This window comes from Artemia franciscana, chromosome 19, assembly GCF_032884065.1.
Source record: "Artemia franciscana chromosome 19, ASM3288406v1, whole genome shotgun sequence".
NCBI classification, from domain to species: domain Eukaryota; kingdom Metazoa; phylum Arthropoda; class Branchiopoda; order Anostraca; family Artemiidae; genus Artemia; species Artemia franciscana.
Window position 1 is genome coordinate 32765364 of NC_088881.1, and position 17583 is coordinate 32782946.

The following is a 17583-nucleotide window of genomic DNA, read 5'->3' on the forward strand; positions in this document are numbered from 1 at the left end:
TTGTGTCCGTCCTCCGGTGTGTTGTCACAGCTGGGTTCGATCTCTGGGTTACATATTACCAAGCTGAGATCAGACCCATTACACCAGTTTTTTTTTGCTGATTTGCATTGCACGATGCTTGAACATCAGGAAAACGACATTTTTTGACAACTAAGGTCCTTGTGTCCGTCCTCCAGTGTGTTGTCACAGCTGGGTTACATATTACCAAGCTGAGATCAGACCCATTGCACCAGTTTTTTTTTGCTGATTTGCATTGCACGATGCTTGAACATCAGGAAAACGACATTTTTTGACAACTAAGGTCCTTGTGTTCGTCCTCCAGTGTGTTGTCACAGCTGGGTTACATATTACCAAGCTGAGATCAGACCCATTGCACCAGTTTTTTTTTGCTGATTTGCATTGCACGATGCTTGAACATCAGGAAAACGACATTTTTTTACAACTTAGGTCCTTGTGTCCGTCCTCCGGTGTGTTGTCACAGCTGGGTTCGATCTCTGGGTTACATATTACCAAGCTGAGATCAGACCCATTGCACCAGTTTTTTTTTGCTGATTTGCATTGCACGATGCTTGAACATCAGGAAAACGACGCTTTTCGACAACTAAGGTCCTTGTGTCCGTCCTCCGGTGTGTTGTCACAGCTGGGTTCGATCTCTGGGTTACATATTACCAAGCTGAGATCAGACCCATTACACCAGTTTTTTTTTTTGCTGATTTGCATTGCACGATGCTTGAACATCAGGAAAACGACATTTTTTGACAACTAAGGTCCTTGTATCCGTCCTCCAGTGTGTTGTCACAGCTGGGTTACATATTACCAAGCTGAGATCAGACCCATTGCACCAGTTTTTTTTGCTGATTTGCATTGCACGATGCTTGAACATCAGGAAAACGACATTTTTTGACAACTAAGGTCCTTGTGTTCGTCCTGCAGTGTGTTGCTACAGCTGGGTTCGATTTCTGGGTTACATATTACCAAGCTGAGATCAGACCTTCTGCGCCACTCGTCCTGCAGTGTGTTGCTACAGATGGGTTCGATCCCTGGGTTACATATTACCAAGCTGAGATCAGACCCACTGCAACACTATTTATTTTTTATTTGTAAACTATGCTTCTTTTCTTTGTTTGACGATAGCTAATACCATAAACTGCGTAAATGCAAATGGTTGTTTTTTCATTAAAGGTTGAATAATTTTTTTCTAATTTTTCAAGTTTTTTTTTTTAAATTAATTTAAAATTAGTAAGGTTGTGTGACAATGTAATTTTTTTGTTTTTTTGAACAAGGCACTTCGTATAGAAGGAGTTGTTGTAGAAACTTCGAAAAGAGCTCATCGGATTGGAAATTGAAAGTACTAGGTCCCTTTCTAAGAGTCAAAAGTGATTGGAGGGCCACCAGCCCCCATCAAACAACCTTAAAAAGTTGTGTGTTTTCTCTTAACCGATTTTAACAATCAAGTTTCATTTTAAGAATCCTTGGTATTTCTGCATTTTTCTCCAGTAAGGGAAAACCAATATATACAAATTTTTGGGAGAAGGAGGGGCAAATTCAATTGTTCGGGTCTTTGGATATGAACCAATTCATACTAGGTAAAGACTACTGCGGACCATAGTAGAATAAAATCCTTCCATTACCTCAATCCGTTTTTCGCTGTTCTTAGCAAGAACAACCCTGTGCACATATATCGACGGGATGTGAACATCTTCAGGGGCAATATCACCATTTTCCACTATTTCTTCCACTTCGACTATTGTTAATTTAGCGGCTTTGCACATAGGTGGATTAAAGTTTCTGGCAGTTTTCCTGGAAGACAAAAAAAAATGATCAAGTATGAAAAAAATAAAAATGTACTAAAAATAAAAATAAAAAGAAAAAAAATAAATATGAAAATAGTATGAAATACAGTATAGAAAATATGAAAAATAAGTATAAATGAAATGTAATAAAAAAATGAAAATAAAAAAAATAATATAAAAATAGTATGAAAAAAATAAAAATAAAAAGGCAAAATGTGCTCAATACCGACTAATACACAACTTATTTAATAAATTAGCAAAATAAAAAAGTGAAAATTATCATGATCACTGAAAACATGCGCTGAATTTAAGTTTCTGAAAAGGGCAAAGTGTACGTTTGAAACAAAACAAATTTTGGGAATCTTACTTATATTTGGTTCACCTGTCTGCAAGCTCAGTTGCCAACGGTAGGTAACACCTCCATATGTCAAAGATTTGTTTTTAGGAACTGATAATATTGCTCCGGCCATAAACTAAAGGATCTATATAATATCTTAAGAATCTAAAATCAAACAGTTCGTAGTAAAGAACTATAATTAAGGAACGAACTCGGCCCAATAGTAACCGAAACTCTAAAAACGGAACTTTGATAACATAGATACATCAAAAGAACAGACTTTTTATGTTGATTCCAAACAAATAATATCTATTAAGTTTAACGTTATCCTTCAGTAGCTACAAATCTGACAAGATTTTCGATAGGGGATGGAAACATGTCTAAAAAGTCATGGAAAAAACCAAGGCACCATTCAGATTCACCATAACAGAGAGCTGCGTAGCCCTACTGAAGAGGTTTCCAGCCATCTGTAAAAATGAAGCGTTTTTTATTTTTTTACCAGAAGAAAGATCATGGATGCGAGTTTATTTGTTTTGTGTTCTTCCCATGGGTTATCGTATCAAACCGATAGTACTAGAAGATCAGGAGAGGACTCATTTGAATGCAAAGTAAAAGTTCTAGTGCCCTTTTTAAGTGACCAAAAATATTGGAGGACAACTAGCCCCCCTACCACACGTTTTTTACCTCAAAGTCATCGGATCAAAACATTAAGATAGTTACTTTGTTCAGCATAGTTGAAAGGTCCAATAAATATTTCTTTGGGAATTACATGATCCACCAAAGTCACTGAGGAAAGGGTTACAAATTTTGAAATTCAACCATTCTTTACAAATAGTATCCTGGTTGCTATTGGGAAGTATGCGGCAAATTTTGAGGGGGGGGGTCTTTCTGTGGGGGATATTTTTTTCGAAAAGAAGTTTCCAGGGTTAGGGGAAATTTTACACGGGGGAACTTGCCTAGAATTTATGCACGAAATTCGTTTTATTTTTCTTACTTTCTCTTTGGTGACTTAATGTTTGCATGTGGAGATGTTCCAGGGGAAATTTTCAGCCGGTTGACATTCTTTTAGGGATTTCGATCTTGTGTCCCAATTCTTTAAGAACGGCTCCTAAAACACAAAGGCCGTTTAATGAGAATCAAGAACTTTTTTGAAAGTACTAAAGCTTGAACGGATACACCAGAGTATTAAGGAGGGGGTAGCCGCTTTCATATACGGAATAATTTATATTTGTTATATTTTTTAACATAACTCCTTACTTTCAGTTGAAAAACTAGTTTTTTTAATTTATTATTACTAAGGAAGGAATTAATTTTCTTACAGAACTTCATAAGAAAGATTATTGGAGTAAAGCCAAAACAGGTAATCTTTGTGAGAGGCAAAGTTGGCTTAACTTTTTCAGAGTTATTTCTCTGATCAGCTCATTTACCACCAATTGGTAACATCTCGTATGTCAGAGATCTATATATAGAATTTGACACTATTGTTTTGACCATATACTGAAGGACTTGCATAATACTTAGACGAACTGAGAAAACTCAAACTTAGATAATCTGAATAACGAACTGAAGGTTCATTTTAGGATTGAAATAACCTGAATAATTTGAGGTTTCTAGTTCTAAACTGAAAGAATTCAATGACATTCAGATAAACTGCGATAACCCGAATGATAAACTGAAGGCTTATGTTTTGGGAGTGATATTATTTATATGTTTGTAGTTCCAAGTTTATTTAAGTTCTGTTTAAATAAATAAAAAATATCCGCAATGTTGACGTAGGTCTTCTTAGATTGGTACTACTGCCCTCTGTCCTTGTTATTTTATTGTTATGCTGTTGTGGTCCTCCTATGACATTTCGGCCTTAGTTCCTCAATGTGTCCTTTTTATATTGCAGATAGATCATGGCCGTTAAATACAAGTTTGCACCAATGAGGGAAACCTAGTAGTAGTCCAGTTTTTGTGGCCAAAGAGTGCCTCAGGGGGCACAATTCCTCAAAGACTTTCGGAACAATACGGGGACAGTGCCTTGCCTAAGCGAAACGTCTACGAATGGATAGAAAAAAAATAGTCTGACAAATATTAAGCCCAAGGAAGAAGCCTGAAGACCGTCTACAGCCCCAAAAGGTGACAACACTGAGCATGTACGTGACAGGATTCTGCTGGACAGACGTGTGACTGTTGATAAAGTGGCAGATCGTTTGTAAATGAGTCATAGTTCTGTCTACAAAATCATTCATAACAAACTTGGATTTCGTAAAATTTCCACAAGATAGGACCAAAACAATTCTCAGTGTTGCACACACAAGCACACTTGAAGATCTGTCAAAAGCATTTGATTCACTATGCTAACTTAGACAGGATCATCACCGGTGGCAAATCATGGATCCACCATTACAAGGTGGAGAAAAAACAACTAAGTCTCCGGCCACTTATGCACCCTTCGACCACAAAACCAGATCAATGCTCATTCTTCCCCATTGGTACAAACTTCTAATGGGGCGGCCGTGATCTATCTGCAGTAGGAAAAGGACGAATTAAGGAATTGGTGTCAATATTTCAAAGCGAGACCATAATAGCATAACAATAGAAACCAATAAAGAAAGAGATCAGTTGTAAGAACGAAGAAGAGCTATGTCAACATTGTGGGTAATTTTTGGCTTATACTCATATAATAGGCCTAAAATTAACGAATATATTTGGCGTTACTTATAATCCATGAGTACTAGAATTAATAAATAGTGCGCTAAATTGTGCTAAATGGTGTTGTAACTCGTGCATTAACGTGTATTAGTGTGCATCAATATTGACCAAACATTCTCCACTGACTGAAACGATTCTATCCAAAATTAGTGTCCTCTCTATCAACTCTACTACTCATTGAACTAATTCACGATGCATAGATTGCATAGATCGATGCATAGATAGATTGACGATGCACAGCTGATAATATTACAAGAATATTTGCTAATGCTAAACTGGTTTTCATAAAACCCTTTCAAATATATATACTAGGCCTAAATTAAATTACGTATGGTGAATCAGTCTTTAAATCATCAGACTAGAAATATTAGAGGGGGTGCAAATTTTTAATAGAACAATTTTCTACTACATGGATTAAGGAGTATTAATTCTGGCCAACATTAACATAAAATCATTACAGCATTGACATTCAATGTCAAGCCTCAAGTTAAAAACTGTCATCTGAAGATTTGAACAGATATATTAACGTTACTAGAAAGATATGTTAACGTTACTTTGAAAGATATATTAACGTTACTTTGAAAGTTACTTTGAAGAGTCCTAGCCGAGTCGGTTGGTGCGCTGGATTTGGGATCCTTTGTCTGAAAGGACGCGGGTTCGAATCCCAGTGTACCCAGTTGTTCAGTTTGGGACGGGAGTCAGTGGCGTGACTCTGTAAGCTTAGCCAGAGTCGACCCAGCTTTAAATGGGTACCAGGAGAAATCTGGGGAAGGTAAACAGGAAGGGTGTGCGAAAGCACAGGATGGTTGGCCCCCAACCCCCCATTGCACTTCCTGGCTGAAGGGCCAAGAAACGGAGATCAGCACCGCCGGTAGGGACTGTAAAGTCTAATGCCGTATCCTTTACCTTTTTACCTTTTACTTTGAAAGATATATTAACGTTACTAGAAATTAACACTACTTGGCGCAGGATATTGTCTTTAAGACGTAGAAACACATCTTACATTTTGCAGGAAAATGGAAAGAATTTCTGGACCTTAGAGATGAGTTTTTAGAGGTCTTACTGATTAAAAATTATGTATCTGGTCGATTACAACTTTTAAGGTTATAACTTGGAATTTTAAAGATTATAATTTAGAATTTGAAAGATTCTAATTTAGAAAAGCTGTACGAAAAGTGTGGTTCAATTCCACTTTTGGGGGCTATAATGAGAGAAAGGCTGAGATGGCTACAAACGTTCTGCGTACATCCCTCAAGATGAGGGATGGACAAAGATTGTCCTATTCGGCCAACCGTCTAGGGCTTAACGGAAAGCAGGTCGTCCGCGGTTGGAATTGGACGATATCGCAAAGAAAGATTAAAGTAAAATGGGAACTTACTGGGAGGTTGTAAAGAGGGAGGTATTGAATATATTGGGATGAAGGAGGAGCGTGCGCAGCTGTGTTGGCCTCAGAGGGCTTAGTGCTGCGGTGAGTTGTTAGTAATAATAGTAATTTAGAATTTATCGTTTGTAATTTATAATTTCCATTCATCCAATTTTATTTTCACTTTACTAGGTACTTTATACAAACAACAAGAGCTAAGAGCTCATATGGCACTTGTGACGAGGCCGGAAGAGCCAAGAGCTCATATGGCATGAGCTTTAGCAAAATTCTAAGAATCAATAGATAGATTTAAAAGGAAAATCAGAGGCTTATTGCCGGTCAGGATTTAAAATACAAGCTCTGAGTCACGAGGTCCTTCTAAATATCAAAATTCATTAAGATCAGATCACCCACTCGTAAGTTGAAAATACCTCATTTTTTCTAATTTTTCCTCTCCCTTCAGCCCCCCCCCCGATGATCGAATCGAGGAAAACGACTTTATCAAGTCAATGTGTGCAGCTCCTGGACACACCTACCAATTTTCATCGTCCTAGCACGTCCAGAAGCACCAAACTCGCCAAAGCACTGAGCGCCACCCCCTAACTCCCCCAAAGAGAGCGGATCCAGTCCAGTTACGTCAATCACGTATCTAAAACATTTGCTTATTCTACCCACCAAGTTTCATCCCGATCTCTCCACTCTAAGCGTTTTCCAAGATTTCCAGTTTCCCCCTCCAACTCCCCCCAATGTCAACAGGTGTGGTCGCAATTTGAAATAAGAGCTCTGAGAAATGAGTTCCTTCTAAATATTAAATTTCATTAAGATCCGGTCGCCCGTTCTTAAGTTAAAAATACCTCGATTTTTTCTAACTTTTCCAAATTAACACCCGCCTCTATCTCCCCTTTTCCAAATTAACACCCACCCCCAACTCCCCAAAGAGGGCAGACCTGTTCCAATTATGTCAATCACGTATCTATAGCTTGTGCTTATTCTTCCCATCAAGTTTCATCCCGATCTCTCCTAAGCGTTTTCCAAGATTTCTGTTTCCCCCCTCCAACCCCTATGTTGCCGGATCCGATTCGAATTGAAAGTGGGATATCTGAGACACAAGATCTTTCTATATATCAAGTTTCATTAAGATCCGATCCCCCATTCGTAAGATAAAGATACCTCAATTTTCATGTTTTCCAAGATTTCCGGTTTCCCCCTCCAACTCCCCCCAATGTCACCGGATCTAGTCAGGATTTAAATGAGAGCTCTGAATCGCAGGATCCTTCTAAATATCAAATTTCATTAAGATCTGATCACCCGTTCGTAAGCTACAAATACCTCATTTTTTTCAAATTTTTCCGAATAAACCCCCCCCCCCCCAACTCCACCAAAGAGAGCGGATACGGTCCGGTTATGTCGATTACGTATCTTAAACTTGTGCTTATTCTTCCCACCAAGTTTCATCCTGATATCTCCACTCTAAGCCATTTTCAAGATTTCCGACCCCCCCCCCCAACGACACTGGATCTGGTCGGGATTTAAAACAAGAGCTCGGAGTTACATGGTCCTTCTAAACATGAAATTTCATTAAGATCCGATCACTCCTTCGTAACTTAAAAATACCTCGTTTTTTTCTAATTTTTCCGATTTAACCCCCCCCCCCCCCAGATGGTCAAATCGGGGAAACGACTATTTTTAATTTGGTCCATGATACGCCTGCCAAATTTCATCGTCCTAACTTATCTGGAAGTGCCTAAACTAGGAAAACCCGGACCAACAAACAGACCGACAGAATGACAGAATTTGCGATCGCTATATGTCACTTGGTAGATACCAAGTGCCATGAAAAATCACTAACTTTCATTCAAACAACTTCTTTAAGTGGAAATTTTAAATAATTTAAACATAAAATTACCTAAAAGTAATGTTCCCAGAACGATCAGCTTTCCACGCTTTGACCAAAGAAAAATCTCCAGTGATGGCTTCTTCTAAGATATATTTCTTACCGTTGAATTCTCGCTCCTCTCTGGGCTTGCTAGTAATTTCTGGCCTTCCGTCGTTAGTATACTTAATAGGAACACCGCCCATATGTATAAGGGTGCCATAGCCTGAAAACAACCAAAGAAAATGGAAGTTACACATACAAAACTCCATTTACCTGTCTGACTGACTGTGTTTCAAACAGCAAGCTGTATAAAAAATATGGTTCAATCCCATTTTCTAGGGCTATACTGAGAGAAAGATCGTGTTGGCAAGGACACGTTTTGTGGATAAAGGATGACATATTGCCAAAGATCATTCTTCTCGGCCATCCATATAGGGCCAAACGAAAAGCAGGTCATCCCCTAACCGGATGTCAAGAGGTCATAAGAAAGGATTAAGAAAATTTAGCTTTTTAGGAGGGGTTAAAGAGTGAATTTTTAAATAGATTGTGGCGGAGAAAGAGCCTGTGTAGCTATGTAGGCCTCATATGGCTTATCAGTTGACGGAAATTCAATTGACGTACATAGCTTGTTTAGACAATATTTTTAATCCAAAGTATTTTAGCAACAGTTTATCCTGTAAACTCGTGTCAAATACTTAAAAAACACGACATATACACGATCCTACATTCTTCCTAAGATAGAAACTACTTAAAACAGGTGCCGCTAGTGTGACCTAGTCCAGCTGATGCACACCGACATTCTCTAACACTATCACAGCAGCTCCAGTAAATCCAGTATCTTATATACTGATGTGTTTAGTGTAAACGGTGTTTCTTTATACGGTGTTCCAATCAGATTAACACCTGGATATAAAATCAATATCTATCTTATATATTGGGGATGGGGGGACTGAAGATTCAAGGGGAAGAGGGATCAGTAATACAAGAACACCAAAAAAGGGGATTATATGGGAAATACAAGCCGATACATCAATTGAATTGCATAATCTAGCTAAAAATAATAGTGTTGTACTTTTAACCGTCATTATCCACATTACTCACAAACTACAGTCTCTAGAAAGGACAGTCATTGGGCCCCTTAAGAAACCAGGAAGCCACAACTTTTATGACTGCCCATAAATGTAAAACTATATCAGTGCATAATATTGTTGAGCTGCTGGGGAAAGCATATCCAAAGGCTTTCTGTCTTGAGAATATAATCAGTGGATTACCAAAATCCACAGGTGTTCTTTTCTTTTCTTCATTATTTAATAGCCCATCTAAGCTCCATGTCCCAAAAAGTAAATAAAATAAGTTTTCATACAAGTTTGACGGGTGGACCAGGGTAGTATGATCATCCTGCTATCCTTCTAACTAATCTGGCTTCATTTAAAGTCATATACACAGCGTAGATGCCTCTGGGGATTTCTAAAATTACTAAACAAGTTATGACTTAAGTGACCTTAGACCTTTATGGAAGTGTTCATTTACAAAAGAAGGAGAGGATGGGACAGTATTGTGGGTTTTACCCCTTCCCTGCACATTAAAGGAGAAAAAATGACAGTTTATGCTGTCTTACTTTCGGCAAAAAAAAAAAAACACTGAACACAGATATCCCACTAAAAGGTACTGAGACTCCAGTAATGTTAGGGATATTGTTACATAGGAAATGTAGAAAAATGGACTAGGTCAACCTTATTGCTGAATTCCACAGAATGTCCTATATGTGTATTACATGATTTGCGTGAACATTCTTTATGTAGAAAAGGACCAACTTCTCAGGAAAAAACAAACAAACAAATTTTAACTTTCTTTTTTGTCATGAAAAAAAAAGAAAGGAGATACCTATATATGTCAATTTAAGGCCAATAAAGGTTAAAGAAACAAATAAAAACACTTTTATCTACAAATGGACTAAAAATTAAGGCATATTCTGCGTGTAAGTTTATTTTCATTTTACTCTCTTTAGTTTTTGGCATATTATTCTGGATCGCAATTTTTTCTTCTTTTTTTCAGTGCATTCAGAGATTATTTTTTTCTTTTGCGTGTAAGTTTATTTTCACTTTACTCTCTTTAGTTTTTGGCAAATCTTTTAAGACTGAAAGGGAAATCTCTTCTCGTATTTCATCCTAATGTTTAAAATTTATTACTAACAAATCCTCCTTGTCAAGCTTCATGCCAAGACCACGCCTACCTCTCCTTAATACGTCCAATAGGTATAACATTGCTTGAATTTGATGAATACTATATTTAATTTTTTTTCATATTTAATGATTCATTTTATAAACAGGAAAATTAAACAGTAGTTAAAAGTTAAAAAATAAGTTAAAGTTAAGTTAATTAAAAACATAAAATAAGTTATAGTAAATGTTTAAAAAGTAGACGATTTGTAAGAAAATTCATTCAGTTTTCGTTGTTTAGCTATCGACATAACTTTAAAAATTGCATATAGCAAATAAAATAAGCAAAAAGAAAACGCAAGGCTGTAATTTTGAAATCAATATTAGGGACTGTAATATAACTTACCAGTTGGCGTGAAAAAGGCTGGTACTCCAGCACCACCAGCACGAATTCTTTCAGCCAATGTGCCTTGAGGAGTCAATTCAACCTAAAGGTAATGCAGAAATGAATTTAAATAAAATAATTCATAATTGTTAAATGGAACTATCTTACCGGAGTGTTTTACCGTCAGTTACAATTTTAGGCTTTTCTTTGGGTACATTCCCGGTGTAAGTTTTGATTTAATACGTATTTGCTTCAAAGTTAATAGGAGTTAACTGCAAACCCGGAATGATTTGTTAACGAATCTTAATCAAAATAAAATGATTATTAAAATATACTGAATTAGTTTCGATTCATTTTCTCATCATCATCAATCAATACATAAATTTTGAAATAGATATATTTAACTTGAAGACAAATGATAAGAAGATTGTTTATTTTTCATTACAATTTTGTAATGCAGCTACAATTTTGGGTTTTTCTTCAGTTTTTGTTTTAGATACCACTTGATAATTTACTGAAAAGATTTAATATGGCATAATTAAAATTGATGGCAAAATTCGAATATATTTCCTCGACAACGAAAAAGATGTTTAAAATGTTTCATGTACCAAAGAAAAACAAAAAATATCTAAAAGTACCTTCAATACAACATTTTCAATAAACATTTCACTGTTCTAATAATTCACAATATTTCGCTAATTTGAAGAATTATTTTGCTAATTATATTAGGCAACATGCCGCTAGTAAATGAGCTTAGATTATTTCCCCATTTTCTCATAATCATCAATAATTGCAAAATGTCTGGAATGAAAATTTTAAATTAATGACAGATGATGAAAAGAAGGTATTTCATTAAAATAAAAAAACCTTGTTTTCCAGTTTGAAACGTGCAATCACACTAAAGTATTTCGGCTAATTGTATACACAAATCGCGATCAAGAAGAAAAAACATGAACACAATTATGGCAAGCTTTTAAATTCTTTCTAAGAATACTCGGTGGCAACGCTGTAGCAAAGTATTTTTTTTTGTCATTTGGTTCTGCGTAAACTAATTATAAAAACTCATGCCCCAAGTAATGAGGATGAGGACAAGAATGGCAAATAGAAATCAATGTGAAGGGCGGAAACCAGAATACGGCTATGCTCACTAAAGGCATTTCGACTCTTATTGGACAAGAATGGCAAATAGAAATCAATGTGAAGGGCGGAAACCAGAATACGGCTATGCTCACTAAAGGCATTTCGACTCTTATTGTGGCAGGACGTTTTGATGCCCCAATTACAATAGGATATAGATTTATTACGCGCCAAAATTGCAAAAAAATAATGGACGACAAAGTGTGTGAAAGCAACAAAAAGGCAAACAACGGGTTTAACAAGAATATTTTAACAATTAATGGAAAAGCTACCCAACTTGAATGTTATATGGTGTACCTGATATAACATTAAAGTTGGAAAAGCTATACAAGAAGCTCTCAGGCACTGCTCTTGATGGGCTTTATCCACATAATCATCTTGTAAAATTTTTTCTGTAGTTATCTTTCGTTGGTTGACTTTTTCCCTTTTTTTGTGAATTTTATTTCTTCTTTGTATTTTATTTTTATTTCTTTATGGTTCGTTTTTTTATGTGTGTGTTTGTTTAATTTTGTGTGTTCATTTAATGCGAAAATAAAATTTTCTATAGTCATTATTTTTCGTTTTTTGCATGTTTTGCATTTTTTTTGTATATTTCATTGTTTTTACTCCACATTTTAATACTTTAATAGTGGTTTTGTGGGTAAGAAATAAATTATTATTATTATTATAAATAATGAAATGGACTGACTAACCAGCAGGATAAAACAAAAATTTTATCGCTAGTCTGCCCATGGAGTTGAGTAGCAGTTCTTGAACCACATGAATGTGGTTGCCCAATGGTATTGGGCACAATTGCCCACATGGTAGCGCAAATGAATGCGATGTTTATTTGAAATAAATAGCTTTATCTTCTCATCTGTCGCTTCTTAACTATGTGTCGTTTTTGTTGTTTTTAATATTTATATTTTGTCTTTTTTGTTTTTATTGTTTGGTAAATGACGACTTATACTTACTTACGACACGACTGCCTGTCCATAGATTATTCTTTATGGTTGATTGTGTATGGCTATGCTGTTTGACCCATGTAATTGGATGGATGAGTAGGGTTAAGGCCTCATTCAAGTACTGATCTATATTAATTACTAATGTAGGAAAACAGTCTTCCTTTATCCTTCTGTCTTTTTTTTAAGGTGTATGCTTATTTCTGTGTTTGTGCTGTTGCATTGGTGATTTCTTTTTCCATTATATATATAGTTCATATGAGTTTATTATTGCAAATTCACAAACAAATAAATAAATTAAACAGCACTTTTGCGCTGGAGAAAGCCTATGAGGGTTTCGGTCGCGCGAATGTCCACGCAACTACTTACCTATTAACTCGACTATTTACTTAAACCTCAACTATTGAATTAAAATTATTATAAATAAACCAAAAATAAATAAACAATAACCTATATATATATATATATATATATATATATATATATATATATATATATATACATATATATATATATATATATATATATATATATATATATATATATATATATATACACATATGTATATATATATATATGAAAAAAACAGATAAATAAATAAATAACTGAATTAAAAATAATAATTGATAAATAAAAATATAAAAAAGAATAATAATAAAATCCAGTCACCATCCCTCTTCAATACTCAACTCCTAACAAGCATCTTACTTTACGAAACTGACAGCGTCGATAAAAGTCAGCCAAACACCAGCTAATGCAAAAAGAATGACGTGGTACTACAGATGCTACATAGCGGGTTGAACCTCACCGATGGAGGTAGTTGACATAGGGTAGGTTCCAGGTGGAAATTTTAATAGAATACGTATTTACTACAGATCTAATATGAGTTAACTGTGAACCCGGAGAGATTTATTAACTAATGCCTTAATATGGGTTATAACAATAATTAAAATATGGGCGCATTTCAGGTTTGAACAAAGCTAATAATATTTAATAAAAATTAATATTTTCGTTCCGGTTGACAGCGAATTAAAAGCTGGAACAATCGAAAACTAACTTCACATTAAATTTCGTGAATACGGTTAACTTTTTGTGAAATCGAGGCAAAATGACTGATTCAATGAGAATTGATGAATATTCAGGTGGAAATTTTAATTTCCACCTGGAATGCACTCATGAATAATCTTAATGAGTAATAAGTAAAATATGAAAAATTGGGTGCTAATGCCAATGCCAGGAGTGAGGTAGGGTGTTTGACCCCCACTCCCCTCGAAATGTTTGTCCGACTTGTTAAAACGTAAAAAAATGAGTATAAACAATTTTTTTATGCGTTTTTTATACCCCCCCCCCCAAAAAAAAATCCTTCTGTCAACCCCCCCCCCCCCCCACCCAAGAAACTCATGGATACAACCCTGGTTAATGCTTTAATACTCATTAATTTTAATAAATTTCCTCATAAAGTTAACTTTCTTCCTTTAGAAAACACCCGTTATAGCCATCTACAGTCTCTTTATTGCCTGGTTAAGACTAATCTCCATAATTTTTATTTAATATTATTATTTATATGACAAAAAATTTTGAATAATAGTCGTGATTTAAGAGATTTTTAGCATTTTTTTTCTGAGGATGTAAGCAACCCAAATTTTTTGGCTAATACCATTATTCTTCAACTGTCATTAAAAATTCAGATTGATAGTTAATAGAAACAAAAAGAGTTATATGGGATTTCAAAAGCACTGACAAAATCATTTGTACATATGAAGATACAAAAGTAAAGAGATTTAGGTCCATACCCCCCCCTCATACTTACTCCTTTTTTCCTTGCATCCGCATCTAGGTTTCTGTTTTGTTCACTCAAAACCAGAATTGGAAGAAAATAAAGTGTACCTTACTTCAAACTATTAATAAGTAGGTTACTCCTGACACCTAGTGAATCACGTCTCTGCAAAGGGTATCCGAAGTATTCATTTTTTCAGTGTACTTTTACCATTAGGTTTGTTTTATGGTTACCACATGAGGTTACAACCTGTATTGTAACACGACTTGGGCCTCGAGTTGAAACCTTCAGGATTTTTCACCAGGGGGGGGGATAAGGTTTTATAAACATGTTTTCGGGGGAAGGAACAAAATAATTTTTCTTCGTTACTCATAAAAGTGTGCACGCTACTGATATTTTCCTTTTTATATGTGTGACCTGTCAAGTTCTTTGTTTAGTTCTCTATTAATCGATGGTATCATTTTAACAGGTTTTATAGATGGAAACATAATCTTTTTTTCCATCAGTACTACGTCAATCATTCAGATTCAGAAACAGTCTCAAATTAACTAGGCATAAACAAGACTCAAGTTTCATAAGAAATTGTACATTCAAACCAACCTGACATTCAAACCTCTAGGGTTTTGTCTAATCCTAGAAGTTCCCGTAAAGGTTACCTTACGCAAAAAAAGTAAATGAGGCAAGACGTTTGGCAGATTTCGGCACCAAAGGGGTTTTAGAGGTTGTTACTCAATGAAATGTCACGATTTGTGCAAAGCGAATTCTTATGAGAAATAACACCTTTGACTTTTCTTTTTTTTTAATATAAATATTATTTATATGACAAGAAATTGTGAATAATAGTCGTGATTTAAGGGATTTGAGTCTTTTTTCCTTAAGAAAATGTTGGTTTCAAGTTTTTAAACTATTTTGATACTTTGGAAAAATAAATCAAATTTCTAAGCTTCTTGCATAAAACCATAATAGATTGGCGATGAAAGTAGCTTTTGTTTCTGGCAAATTAACCACTATTTTTCGAAAAATATGGGTTCTAGAATCTTACACTTTTGTTTTCTTGGAAGTAAAAACTTATTTTTACTTTTTAGCATATATCTTAATATAAGTCATTACGTTTGCTGAAGCAAAAAGGAAAAAAAAATGACAAATTGATTTCATCTGTAAAGTAACAAGAAGTTTACAAAAGAAAATTTTAGCAGTAGCTGTAACTGAGTCCACCTCCAAATAATTGATTATAAATACAGTTATCTGATTTAAAATTAGTTTCTCTTAGTTATTAATATTATGTCATACTACTGTTAAATTATTGTTATTAAATAAACATTATTACCACTATAATAATTATAGTTCCATCACAATAAACGCATAATAAATACACACACTCTATTATCATAAAGGCTGTTCTAATTAGTTAACTACAATATAAATGACTGTGTTATAATTAATGGTCAGATCTAATCCACAGTAAGGTATGGTATGCGAAAAATTAATTTACATTGTTACAAGTCAACTTTAAATTATCGAGGGTAGGAAGAAAAAAGAAAAGAAAAATTAAACCTCAAGCTCGCCAGAAAGATATTGCCTTTCAAATTCGGCATTCTCTCCAACATAGGACGAAATCATTCTTTTGATCTGACGCTGTTTCAAAAGTAGACCAAGGCCAAAATCATCAACACCTGCATTATTTGACACTACTATCAGATCTTTTGGTTTGGTTGTCAATAGGGCATTGATCAAGTTATCTGGAATTCCACACAGACCAAAACCTACAATACACAAATACACTATATAGTAAAATACATCTAAAACACACAAACGCTCTAAAACACAGAAATACTGAAAAGTAAGTTAAAATTCAATCTATAAAGTTGTATTGACATACAGAAAAAATGTTACAATGACATACAGAAACAACGTTGACGGACAGACAGGGATAGAAGAATTATGAAAGATGAGAGAGAGGGGGAGAGAGAGATGAAGGAATGGATGGAAGAGAAAGAGACAGATTCAGGCATTATGGAATATTTGATCTTCTGTCTGATAATATAATGTTCAACCGAACAAAAATAATTGATAATTGCATTGGAAGGCTACAAAGCTTCATAGAGATTGTAGAAATCTAAGAAAAAACTACCTAAAAGAGAATGATATAACAAATCATGACCAAAAACCTCCTGGTTTTTCCAATTTGGTTAGATTCTTTCTAGTTTTGGTGATATTATTTAACTGGTTAGGTTTAATACTTTTAAAAATATGGTATATCAAATCACAGCTTCATGGCATCAAATCAGCACTTCCTGGCTCTACCAATTCAGCAAAATCATTTCTGGTTTTATTAAGGTTTTTGAACTTATTTGGCTACCAGCTTTAAAATATGATAGGTCTAATCATGGCTATAATTATGGCTAGAAACATCCTGGCTTTTCCAATTTAGTCAGATTCTTTCTCATTGTGTCTATTTTATTGGTACTTGTTAATTAAAGGAAACCCACTCAAGAAGTGATGTTAGGTTAATCCTAACTAAAAATATAACATTTAGTTTATGTAATAATATAATTTGGGCAATATATTAGCACATTAGGGGGGAGGGTGGGTTATAAGATGTTTGGATAGCTTCCCTAATCTAACATAGCATACCCCCCCCCCTAATGTGCAAATATATAGTCCAAATTATACAAGTCCAATTCATTCTATCACCCAACGCTTGTCTTTGTGGCTATGAAACCAATTTTCTGATGTCTAACCTAAGCGTAATTCTTGAGTGTGTTTCACTTAATTACCAAGTACTATTTTTTTTAATGGTTAGGTTAACCCATTTAGAAATACAGTATGACAAAGCCAAAGACCACCTGGCTTCAGTTCGGTCAGATTCATCCTGGTTTTATTGAGGTTTTTTAACTTGTTTTGCTACCAACTTTAAAGATATGATATGTTTGATCATGGCTAGAGATGTCCTGGCTTTTCCGAATCGGTGAGACTCTTTCTCGTTCTCCCAATTTTATTTTGTGCTTTTAATGCTTATATAAACCCATTAGAAATGTAGTATGTCAAAGCTTGAGACCTCCTGGCTCCAATTCTTTCGAATTCATTCTGGTTTAATTGAGGTTTTACAACTGGTTTT

At 34.9% G+C, this 17583-nt stretch overlaps 1 protein-coding gene across 1 annotated transcript in view; it reads right to left on the reverse strand.

The window, feature by feature from the left end:
* Window positions 1-17583, reverse strand: part of LOC136039583 (succinyl-CoA:3-ketoacid coenzyme A transferase 1, mitochondrial-like) — a 64045-nt gene that overhangs the window by 29350 nt on the left and 17112 nt on the right. The window contains exons 3-6 of the mRNA XM_065723438.1: window positions 16020-16228; window positions 10632-10713; window positions 8097-8289; window positions 1632-1800 (exon numbers count right to left, since the gene is read on the reverse strand). Coding sequence (XP_065579510.1) covers window positions 1632-1800; window positions 8097-8289; window positions 10632-10713; window positions 16020-16228 — 653 coding nt within the window. The remainder of the gene's footprint in view (window positions 1-1631; window positions 1801-8096; window positions 8290-10631; window positions 10714-16019; window positions 16229-17583) is intronic.